This window comes from Pelecanus crispus, chromosome 3, assembly GCF_030463565.1.
Source record: "Pelecanus crispus isolate bPelCri1 chromosome 3, bPelCri1.pri, whole genome shotgun sequence".
Lineage (NCBI taxonomy): Eukaryota > Metazoa > Chordata > Aves > Pelecaniformes > Pelecanidae > Pelecanus > Pelecanus crispus.
In genome coordinates, this window is record NC_134645.1 from 8,198,374 (window position 1) to 8,210,794 (window position 12,421).

At 39.5% G+C, this 12,421-nt stretch overlaps 1 protein-coding gene across 1 annotated transcript in view; it reads left to right on the top strand.

The window, feature by feature from the left end:
- Positions 1-12,421, top strand: part of MACROD2 (mono-ADP ribosylhydrolase 2) — a 905,314-nt gene that overhangs the window by 194,155 nt on the left and 698,738 nt on the right. The window contains exon 4 of the mRNA XM_075708098.1: positions 332-361. Coding sequence (XP_075564213.1) covers positions 332-361 — 30 coding nt within the window. The remainder of the gene's footprint in view (positions 1-331; positions 362-12,421) is intronic.

Below are 12,421 nucleotides of genomic sequence, written 5' to 3' on the forward strand. Positions count from 1 at the left end.
ACTTAATTTGGTAATCAAAAAGGAATGTGGTTTATAGAGTTATAAATTCAAGATTGTAATTTCATAAGCTATTCAACACATTAAGCTTTAATAATTGTATTACTGTTTTATTTATTAGCTTACTTGTTCAAAGATATTGCAAAATAGTGCAAAGGTAAAGATTGCAGTTACAATTTACATAAATGTTTTTGCAGTAAATGTTTTTGGGTAAGTGGAGAGTAGCAAAGTTACTGAAACAATGGAAAAATTTCTTGTGAAACATCTTCTGTTTTGGTTCCATCTATATTTAGGAAGCTCAATGCTAACGATTCTCCTTCTGTTCTTCTTGCAGCTAATTCCAGCCTTCTTGGAGGTGGAGGAGGTGAGTCTTTGCTTAATGCTGTATTTATTCTTAAATAAATGTGAAATATATGCTGAGCAAATGTAGTGTTTAGTTGGTTATAAAACAATATATAATAAGTTCGAAAGGTAGAAAAGTAAAATTATTAGATGGGAAAACTCACTAAAGTCAATAACGCTTTGTATCATCAAGAGGCAGGGTGTGTGACTGCCGCTGAATCTGTTTTCCCCTCTGGATTAGACTATGGCTGACGTGTATATGGGGCTAACTGAAGCATAAAAGAACTGGACTGCCCTAAGTTATGATGTGTTTAAGTATTTAGGATTTTTATTTAATTTACTTCAGGGGAACCTTGAATGCGTGTTAAATAGTTTTTTTAAAAAAAGTTAAATGATTAAAACATGGAAAGAACTCGTTTTAGTAAATTAATGAGGTTTTATCTTTGCACTTTGTTTTTTAACTTGGTTGCTTACCCCATTGTGCTTGCCAGAATACTCAAGTAGATTTCAACATAATTCTTTGGTGCACATAAGAGATGCTACCAACACGTATATTCGTAAGACAGAGAGGCACCAGTGCACGTAGTTGGTATTGTTTCCAAATACACGGGTGCTGTAGATCAATGCTGTTCTGTTTTTTGTAATACTGCAGTACTGTGGCCGTAAAAGCTTACACGAGTGTTAACAATTCAGAAAAAAAAAAAAACCCAAAACATGAAGAGCTTGATCTCAGTTTTCTGTGACTTCCCCTGCCTCCCAGAGGGAAGTAAAAGAGCTCAGTTCTGGAAATTTCACAGTGCAGGAGCAGTACAGGCAGCGACTAATCTTCCTTCCTGGCTGGAGTTAAAAGGACTTGATGATCAGAGCTTACATATGCAAGGGTAAAGGAAAGGGCTCTGCAAAAAGACAGAAGATCGCTGTTGCTTGTGAGGCTTGAGGATAATAAGTCGTCAAAGCTTTTGTTTTAACAGCTTTAACTGAACAGGCCTGCCTTATTTGTGGACCATGAAAAGGTGCTTGACAACTGCACCTGAGCATCTAAATAAAATGGTTCATGTTTCTCAGCTGTGTGTCTGGACATTAAAGTACAGGGAAGCCTTACCTGGTAATCCTGTTGGATTAATCTGTTTCTTTTGATTTGAGTTAGTTGTTTGCAGTATACCGAATTTTTCTTTGTTTAAAAGATAATCCTTTAAAAGATAATCCTTCGCTAGCCATTCGTGTTCCTGCGGAACCATCCGTGTACCTCCTCTCCAGCGCTTGCTCTGAGCTGGTAACGTCAAAAAAACCCCATAAATCAATGCAAATGTTCAAATTCCAATCAGGTTCTCAGAGCGCTGCTGCTGCTGAAAGGATTTGGCTATTGACTTTCCATGGTATTTATTCAGCTGGACCATACTTCAAAAGTTGATGTCCAGTCAGCGTGGCACTAGATAATGAGGCTCTCCCTCCATTCTTGGCTGGATGAGCCCACGCTGTGAGTCGAGTCGGGATTTTTCCTGTATTTTATGTGTTAAAAGTGGGGGAGTTTCAATCAAGTTAATTTATTGGCAATTAAAAACACCCCCACCCCCCACCCCACCCCCCCCCCCCCCCGCCACCTCCTGCTCTCCCGCCCCCTCAGGGCAGGCTGAGGTGATGGCGGCACACGAGGCTGGGTCGGTGTGCTGCTGCACCTCCTCTTCTGCATCTCCCCTCTCTCCTCCTGCCCCAGCGTAGTTTTGGGCTTTTACCACCATTTCTTCAATCGGTTTCCTCAGCAGTCTCAGGAAGCTCCTGTGGCCGCTGAGTTTTGGCGCAGGGCAGGTCCCTGCTCCTCACAGAGGAGGTCTCCCTGCAGGCCCGCCGTGGGCAAAAACCCCACGGAACACAATCCCAGAACCTTTAATCTCTGGTGGAAGGATAACAACATCCCCCCTTGCTTGCGATGCAGGTAAAATACCAAATTTGACTCTTTTATAGCTTAGAGTTTGACTGCTGATGGCTGAGGGGCTGCGTTTGTGCGCTGGAGGTGCCGTGAGCTGCCCTCGGGGAGGGTGGCTGACACATCCTCAGGGCGCACTCACCCGAGGAAAAACCCTGAGGATTTTGCTCCCAAAGTACTCCCGAGTTTAGGCAGCCACCATGGGGTGTCTGTGGCTCCATCCTTGGGTGCGTGCACTGTCCATGGCCCTTTCGGAGAAGGGAAGGGTGCACGGGGTCTGCAGGCTGGAGCTCGCTCAGGGGAGCACAAGATGGAGGCAGCCCTGGCTGGCCCACCTGCCTGCCGCCGGCAGATGAAGCCCAGAGCCCCTGCCTCTTGGAAAAATGACTTCTCACTGGCAACGTGCATTTCTCTGTAGAAGGGATCATTTTCTTTCCAGCTGAATGGGTTTGGATTTTAAATTCTGGATATGTTTTTTTTCCTTTTTCCAGAAGGAAGTGGCAGCAGCACTCCGTGTGAAATATTGCTAGTGAATTATTAAAACGTTATTATATACGTAAACACCAAAGCCGCCTTTTGATTGCAGATGCTGAATATTTATGATAATGCATAATACCAGTGTAGTTTCTCCAATAATGGCGTTCAGATCTCTTCAGTAACGCTCGTTAATTTAATCTCTCTGTCGCTGCTGGGGGTATGAATATGTATCTTAGTTTTACAGAAAATGAAACCCAGAAATTTCCGCTTGTCCAAGCTCATGCAACAGGTTTTGTGATTTTGAGCTGCTTTTGAGCTGTTCTGTGTTTGAAGTCTTTCCAGAATTGAACACAAAATAGCTGGAAATGGTTATTTGAACAGCCTGATCTAACGTTTGCAAATTACTCAATCCATACGTTAAAACCATCTTCTGGAGGAGAACTGTTGAGCAGCCCAGCGGGCGATGTTGTTGGCCAACTTAGCACACTGGGTTGTAAGTTCAGGTGATGGTGGTTTTCGGCGGCTGCTTATCAGCCCCGCGTCACCTCGGAGCCACATCAGGACATCCGTGTACTTTGATTTCCCAGAACCAGAGTAATGATTTGTTCTTGCATTCCCCATTTGAATGCTGTCTATTCATTTTCATGACCATTTGGAATGAAGTGATAAAAGCACAAAAGATACCAGAACAATTTTTCACAGAACTGTTTAATCATAAAATCGAGAAACCCACAATAGAGTTTTAGAAGAATCTTTAGTTAAATATAGATGTCGAAGGTTTCTTTCTGCTTTTCAAATAACTCTGCAGTTTCCAGGATTTCGTTATGAGTTTGGTGAGTGAGCCTTTTTTTCTTTTTCATTCTTTACTGTTTTTAATAATTGATTTTTAATTAGGAGGCATATTTCTCTTTCAGGTCTAGATTTATCACACATTAGGCATCTCGCTGCTCCTATTAACTTGCACACAGCATTACGACTTCTTTGTGCATCATGTATTATTTGTCCCATTATGTTTAACAGTGCAAAGGTGAAGATTATTAAGAAAATTACCTACATTTGGAGGGAGTGAGGAAAAAACATTTGATATTTTGAGAAAAAGTGACCCCTTTTAAAAATGTATCATGAAGTTTTGGCTGTTGAGAAATCGAAATGCCCTATTTTACATGACAATTTTTTTCTTTACATTCTTTTACAGCTGTATCAAGGAATGAAATTATGTGGTTTCATGCACTTTGTTAAAGCAAAGTGAGCAAGAGTTGAGATTTCTCCTCCCCCTTAACGGTTTTGGATAGTCTGGCGGTTTTGGGGGGGTTTGTGCCCCACTGTCCCCACCTCTTTTTCATTTTTTTGCCTTGGTGTTAATTTTTCCTTTACTTCATTTGCTGACTGTAATCAAGTTCTTGTTGCATGCTGGTTTCTGGATTGGCTTGCTTGCTTTGACCTTAAATTGAGGGTATATTTAAAATAGCAAGCTAGTTTTTTTTTAACTTGTAAGATTTTGTTGCCTGTGCTAGAGTTGGGGAAGGGAGACATCATCGTTTAGTGTGTCCTGTTATGAACATAATTTTTGTCAGCTCTGTACTTGAAAATGGTAATCTTGCCTTTAAAAAGTCTGAGAGGAGACAGGTTATATTCACAGTCTTTTGTAAGTATTGTTTGGACCCAGTTTAAGTTAGTTGCCCCAAAAGATCTGTCTGCTCTTCTGTTTCTCTCCATCTCTCTGTCTCTCTCTTTTTTTGGCCAGTGTAACTCTGTCTTTTCTACGGCTTTTGCTGGCATGGAAAAAATTAATTCCTATATAGCCATAAGTATGTTAGCATATCTTAAATGTAGACCAGACCTACTCCCCAGTCTGCCAAGATACAGTCTGTAGGCATGCCATTTTAAGCAACTGTTATGGCATGGGGAACTTGTATTGTGTTCATGATCACACTAGGGAACTGGGTTTCTCTGTACGTTATTGGGTAGACTCCATTTTGAAAGTGGGATTTGCTTGCCTTCTTTGTTCGCCTTTACCTCTGTGTTAGACTATAATAGTGGCCAAAAAAGTGTTTTCTCCTGCTAAGAAATTACTATAGACCGACTTCTATCCTGGAAAATGGGTTTATCAGGAGGGAAATGAGCTATTCAATGGCTAGAGTCTTTTGCTGAGCCTGAGCACAAAATCCCATGACAGAGGAGACAGACGTTGTGCGAGGGTCAGTATGCCACGTCAACGTGCGAGCAGCCACGCTCGCCTGCGTGCAAGCATCTAGTGCCACATCAGCCCCATGGGCTCTCCGAGATACAGGCACGGATCTGGCAGACAGGTCACAGGGTTGGGTGGGCATCTGCACCTTTCCAGAATGGCAGCTGAGGGTCAGATGGGTCACTTTGTCTGGGGCAGCTGAAATGCCGCTAGGTACCAGTGTTTGAGCATCTGGGTCGTACCACTTGGGCCCAAATTGATGGTGGAGTTGTCTTCAAACATGGGTATAGCAGGTGTGTAGCAAAACCATCACGGCTGCTGCTAATGCTGTAGAAATAGAGGATAACTGCTGGTAGGGTGCTGCTACAAAGTCCCTGGTGTTTGCCAGCCACCCTGTCTATTTGTCAATTAATTTCAGACTAATAGGTTCAAAAAGCCACCGATTATCCAGTCAGTAGCAGCAGGAAGGAGCAGGCAACATAAATGTCTTTTCTTAACATCCAGTGGTGAGGTTTGTATTCTCATGACTGTGACTTGGATACACTACTAACCATTTCCAGCCTCCTTCTGAGAGTTAAATCTCTAGCAAAAAAAAAAAGTTTTTTCACTGTCTGAATAGTAACTTGACATCAACTTAGATGGCAAATGAATATTCATGACCCTGAGAAGCGACAGTTGTACGAGAGAAAATTGGAGGCAGGAATGAGACAACTTGCAAAGCACCCCACAGCAATGTAAAAGGAGATACTTTAAATATTAGACTGGCCCTACACTAGCCCATTCAAAATGTGTAACAGGAAGAAGACAAGCCTGTTTTATCCTGAACCAGGATGAGATGCTCTCTGTTTTGGATTTCACAGGGCTTGGGCTTGATATTTACATAATTTAAATGCAAGTGAAGCAAGGGTTTAAATCCAAAGTTCAAATTTGTGCATGACGTGCGCATAACATGAATGCATCCCTTGAGAGGAGAAGAAAGAGTTTGGGAAAGGAGCAGTGACAGGATTCTTTCATCAAGAAAATAAGCGTTATTATTTTGGTTTTTTTTTTTTATGTTGGTCTGTTGGCATTTTCTTGTATCATGTCAAATACGTTTGTCAGATTGGGGTGTGCTTGCAACAAATGGCTTCATGGAACAAATGTGCTTCATCTGGGATTTCAACTAGCTTCAAAAGCTTTCAGTTGCTTTGTACACTGCGTCATCGTATCTTAGGTATTTAGATAATAGCGATGAAGGTACAAAGATTTTCCTAGCAAATAATGATCACGTAGAAGAACTGATAATTTAAGGCAAATGGCCGTTTGCCTTTGCTGCTAATTAATTTTCTTTCTGCTAGAAGATTGCTGCTGCAATTCTGTAGCGTTGTTAAAGTGTGTTATCTCTTTTTATTATTTGCATGCTGTTCTTTTTCATCTCTGTAAATAGAGGGGGTTTGAGAGGGCTCTGTCCGCCAGTTCCCCCACTGTGACAGTGCATCGGCCAATTAAAATTTTAATATTTATGTATGTATGTATTTCTTTCTGTACAGCTGTAGTACTAGTTCCATTGGTAGCCCAGTAGCTCAGGGTAGACTGTAACCCTTTCAAGGTGTTTGGTTCAGCCCAAAATCTTGTTATTGTTTATGAGCTTTTTGTTGGATTAGATCAAAGCAAATAGATTTCTCTGTAACTTAACCACTTTTATAGAATTTATTCAAACTTCCTATGTCAGCAAAGTCTTTCTTTACAGGTCAGTTATTCTTGAAATGGTTTTTCTTTCTTTCTTCAATCTGTACATGTGTATTTGCTTTTTACCTTCTGTTACTGCAATGGATATTTCCGTGTGAGTTTCAGTTCAGCTTTAATTAAAATTAGTGGAATTTCTCATTTTGTAGTGTATCTAGAGATATAGTGATGATAGCTCTATAAATAAATAAGCGTAGTTTATTTCAAAAGAACCTTAACCCAAACTGCCATGACTGTATTTAAGTGTGTGCTCTACTTTATAGAGTTTCTTTCTTTTTTTTTTTTTTTTTTTTTGGTGGTGTTGTTTAAATATGATATATATTTTGCTCTTTGGCTAGATAGGGTGCTAACTTCCTTTCTCCAGTAACTTTATACGTTCTTATAGTTACGGGTCATAATCATAAACAGGAAGTCTCTGGATTGATTTTAAGTATTTCTTAGTTATTGCCTAATTGTATCCTGTTAATTACACTTTCCCAGCAGTTACTTAAAAAATAAATAAATTATGTTTTGCTATTTACAGGAACTGATACAGGTATGTGATCAGGTGTTAAGCTTCAAATGTGTACATATAGTTAGTTGTTGATGCACATAAATGACTTCCCCTAATGATGACTTTTTTAAAATAAATGTTCAGCCTGTGATCCTTTAAAGTCGTTCTCCTGTTCCAGCCAGCGGTACAGGAACATGACTGTATGTTTCTGTCATGAGAATAATCTAAAATTTAGTGTGTCCAGGCATACTTACTCACTGCTGTCCTCAACATTTTAATATTGCTGCTGTGTTGACTTAATTAGGCATTAGAAGGTGATGTTTTATTTTTCACTCATCAGTCACTGAATGCTGAGTCCGCAACACTCTGAGCTCCCACTTAATTGTAAGGCCTTTTTCTTGCTCAGATAGACTGTCACACTGACTCTCCTTGTTTTGTTTAATTTTGTTAGGAGGTGATTATGGTGTTATGTACCCACAAATGAAAAATGAACATACACAGTTTCTGCCACATATATATATGGCTTTCATATATACATACTTATGGATATGCATGTCACTATATATATTTGTGACTGAATCTTGCAGTCTTTTCAGAAAGTCAGACTTAGTGTGTGTGTGCGCGCACACATGCGCATGTGTATAAATAAAAATATGGCATTAATTTTGTTAGACTGGGAAAGACCTTTAGTTCATGGTCATTGAAAATTTAAGGTGCTCTTGATAAAAATCCATGCCGAAAAGGCAGGCAGTTATGTAAGGAATGTCTGTCTTTTTTTTTCTTTTTGTTTCATGTTATGGGACAGAGCTGCAAATCGGGATGAGAGATCACAAACCTTCCCTAATCCACAGATATCACATGATGTATAAGGCAATTGATGGTGTGTTTGTTACGTGAATTGGACATATGCTCTGAAAATGTTAAACACTTTTTCCACATATAGACAACTACTACGTCTGTGTCTCGCATGTATGTCTTGCATGCAGAAAATATAGTTATTTTTTCATTTACCGAGGTGCTGCTCAAGCATCTTAGGATACTTCTGTTGAGACTCTGCCCCTGTAGTTGAAGGTGAAGAGCACAGCTCCCAGGGTGAAAACAGAGCCTGGGAGTGCAGGAAGAGACACATGTGGCTGCGTGCTACAATGAGAACATACTAAGTCAGGCATTTGAGTATTTATATGTGCCAGTCTACAGAAGACAGTTTTTAAAATTAAGCATTTGGTTGGTTTCCTTAAAGAAAAATCTGTAAATTGGGACACCTGCCAAAGTTGTTCAGTTTCACGCCTAACAGTCTCGACAGTGTCCCTTTTGCTGAGGTAAGAATGAAGCGAGCAGTGCAGTGAAGACATATTTTGTTAGGCTCAAACAGGGGGGGTGGTGGTTTTAAATCTGTTTTTCAGATTTCAGGTGTACAGCTTTTTTCCTGGTCCTGTAACGGAAGTACTGACTATTCAGTAGGAGGAAAATGCGAAATGCAATTTAAAACATTTAAAAACCACATTTATTTATTTTTATGGCTGATATTAAAAGAAATAGAACAAATGAAATAAAGGACTGATGGAGGTTCTTGACTTGTAGACATAGAGACACTTGAATATCAGACCATTTACTGAAGCTTTCGCACTGGTATGCCTAAATATAAAACAAAGACCTTAATCAGTAGAGAGTTCCTTAAAAGTATCTCTAAGCCCTAAGCTCCTTACTTTCTACATCAAATGTATATAAATGACACAGGTGTGAGCAGCAAGGCATGGAAAAATGGCAACACCTATTTGTTGATCCCTGTTGGTTATTCTTTTTAAAATGTGTGCGCATCCAATAATATGAAAATATGGGCACTGCATGATACTAACACCTCCCCAGAAGGAGGGAGAAGATCGTTGTAACTATGTCTGCTGATGTACTCGGCCATGAAAACTCACATTCCCCAATGGTCAGAGATTGGAGGTTGTCATCGTCCTTAATGCCCCACCTCCCGTAATGGAAAGATTTTACAACAGTTTCTTCTTTTTGTTTCTAATGAAAGCAATTACTTCTTAGTCACCATATTTTCAAAGAAAATCTTCAGTAAAACCCAGGATTAAACTATAGAGGTGAACAAAAACCAAGTATCGAAATTACTGATATTATAGAAAGAGTTTACAACTCTCTTCGTGCCGCATAGAATGAAGGATTATGAAATCAGGTCTGCATTCACCTCTCGCCTTCTATTTCAAATTTTCTGCTCTTTCCACAGAGGTTCACTACTCATTTATGAGTCACTCTTTGCTGATCACATTTTTCCAAAGTTCCTTTGTTCTGTGCAAAATGCTTACAGATTATAACATGCAGCTTTTCAAAAGCCAAGAAAATCTCCAGCAGAGCAGCTGGCAAGATGGTTGAGTCTTGGAAAGATCCGTCATCCTTTGTTTTCTGTGTGCTTATCTTTGCAGTTCTCTTCCTTCCAGTTTCGAGAACCCTCTATCGAACAGACAGTATAAAGCGGAATGAAGTTTTGGCATTACTAAAAAAAAAAAAGAAATGTGGTGGTTGCTAATGAAGGATTAAAACTCTTATATAGGTGGAACTTATTTTTAAGAGACATTAGTGGAAAACCTGCATGTACAAGTCTGTCTTTGCAGTTGCTCGTCTTTTCTAACTGATAAAATTGGATGGCAATGCAGCTTCCAGTTGTTAATTTTCATTCTCATGCCATACAGCAAGCTACAAATGATGCTCCTATGATTTAAGAAACAAATAAAAAAGCTTACACGCACACACCCTCTCTCCTGCCCTTTCTAGGGCTTCAAGTTTAGCCTGAATCACTTTGTAGATTCAATTTAGACTTTATTTTTAAAATCATTTGTAGTGGGGGAATAGTAAATTGAAGTGTGAAGTAAGCAGGGACAGGAACTGCTGAGGATGGCTTTGATATGAAAGAAAACACACGATGAACCTCATCCATATGAGCATTATTATCACAGAATCTAAATGCTCTGCAGACCTTTGGTGCATTTATCCTAATTGCTGTGTAACAGAGAAATAATGTTTTCTCCATTTTACAGTTGGGAAAATGAGACAAGGAAACCGTATGTTTTGCAAAAGGTCCAAATGGAAGAGAGCAAAAATCAGCTCTCTGAAGGCAAAGCATAACTCGCTGGGGTTTCATAATGCCTCTATCACATTTGCAAATAGGAATTTTGACTCCTATCTGGAAGGCAGAGGAATTTTAATTTTAGTACCAGTTTCATGGGTAGAAACAGGATGATATTTGGAAAAAAGAGAAAACATACTCTACTGAGAGCAGCTTTCTGACAATTAGACCTTAATTGGTTATACAGCGAATTCTCTGAAGGACTAGCAGAAGGACCACCAACTGGAAATAAGATCCTGCTAGATAACCAGTATTATACTAATGGAGATGAAGTTGACTATAGGAAAAATGTGACGTATTTGAGGCTGCCACCATTAGTAATTCTAAATAAACAGCAATTCACTGTTCTTATTTGGGCTTTTCTATATTTAGAGAAAGGCTGTTTACTTTTATTTTCAATTTGTATAAGATTACTAACAAAGCATTTTAAAATCTTTCTGATGACAAAAACACAGAGTCTCCTGGATTAGGGAAGTATCTAATTTTATTATCTACCAAATCTAGCCTCTTCCAACAGCAGAAGAACTTCAGTGACTCTCCTATTAAAACTGCTACCTTATAATTATGTGTAAAATAGTTGTTTTTTTTTTTTTTTTCCCCTTTACAAAGTTGCCTTATTTACACCTTTTTCCTTGTTCTTATGTAAATGCCTTGTACTGTGTAGGGTTTATCATTCAAGTTTCTTTTAAAGCTAATTTATCTTCCTAAAATTCAAGATCAGATTTTTTGCCATTTGGACTGACAGATCTGTAGTGTTGTAGTTTTGGCTACATATACAGTAGCAAAGAACAAAATATTTTTTGTCACACTTCTACTGTTACAGTTCAGTCTGTTCCTTTTACATTATCAGCTTGTTTCTCCGGGCTTCATAGAGGCATCTGTTTTAATTTTTATTGGGCAGGACTGCGACTTAGCAAAGTCATGTAAGCTTCACAAATCATTCATGAATGTGGATGATTAAATCAATTATGTCTTGGCTGAGCGATCTATGAGCGTATTATACGCACACAATGTTAAAAGAATGTTATTAAGGTGCAAACGCAAGTACTTCAAGTTAGGAACTGCCAAAATTAAAGTTGCCTGCAGGCTCACGGTCTCTATGCATATATGTATTATGATATTGCCTCCAACTGTACAATTGCACTGTTTTTCCAGCTGGAACCTCAAGCCTGTCATCCTCTTTGTTCCAAGCATAAACCGTGTTTCACTCTATGTGTATTTAAACCCTGGTCTGCAAACCAGTATTTGTTATGGTACTTACCAGTTCGGTATATGGTTTCGTAAGTAAATTAAAGATTTCATAGGTAATATATTTGCCTTCCCCAAAACAATGGTGTTATCTTTACCAAAAGGAAAAAAAAAAAAAAAAGAGAAGCGGATATTAAGGTCATAATTCTAATTTTAAGGCCCAAGCTATGCAACAGGGGACTAATTTCTGTAAAGAAATGGAAGTCTTTAAATTTCAAAAAGTACATCTGGTAAATTCCAAGCGATTCTGCAAACTGGAACTTGTACATCAACTCAGGATGTAATGCAACCTGATAAATTGTCAGACTGAAATTCACCTTGAGATTCCCACCTTCTGCTCCACTTCTTGTTCCCAGTCGCACTGCCTGCATTTTACAGTTTACTGCTCCCTTAATCACATCCATTCAAACGTCTGTTGGCCTAAATTTACATATTAGAGGGATTGGGTTTAGGGAGGGTTTTTACTTAGACAATTTCAGACTGTGGTCCTAAAGTTGGTTTTGACGTGATAAAGGAGCAGAGAGCTGATTGAGAGAGGAGTGATGGGTGTGGAAGCAAGTGGGAAGGGGAAGAGATGAGTGATAACTTCCTCTGCTGCTGGGCGGGTTGTAACGTGAGACCCTGTTCTCAAACATTTGGGGTGTGGGCAGTGAGTGTCCCCTTTCTAACTTCTTACCTTAATGTTCACTTCTCAAGCTTGGTCTCCGTGTCTAGCCAGTCACGGTTTCTCTCTGCTCCTGGCTCCCTGTCCGATGTCTTTACTGGGAAATGGTTTAGTTTTAGTCCCAGGCCAATTTCCCAGATCCTCTCTCTTTGAATTCACGTGCCTGTGCCCTTTCATTGCCAGCTTCGCTCTTACGCCATATCCTAATCGCAGCTTTAGTCACCAGT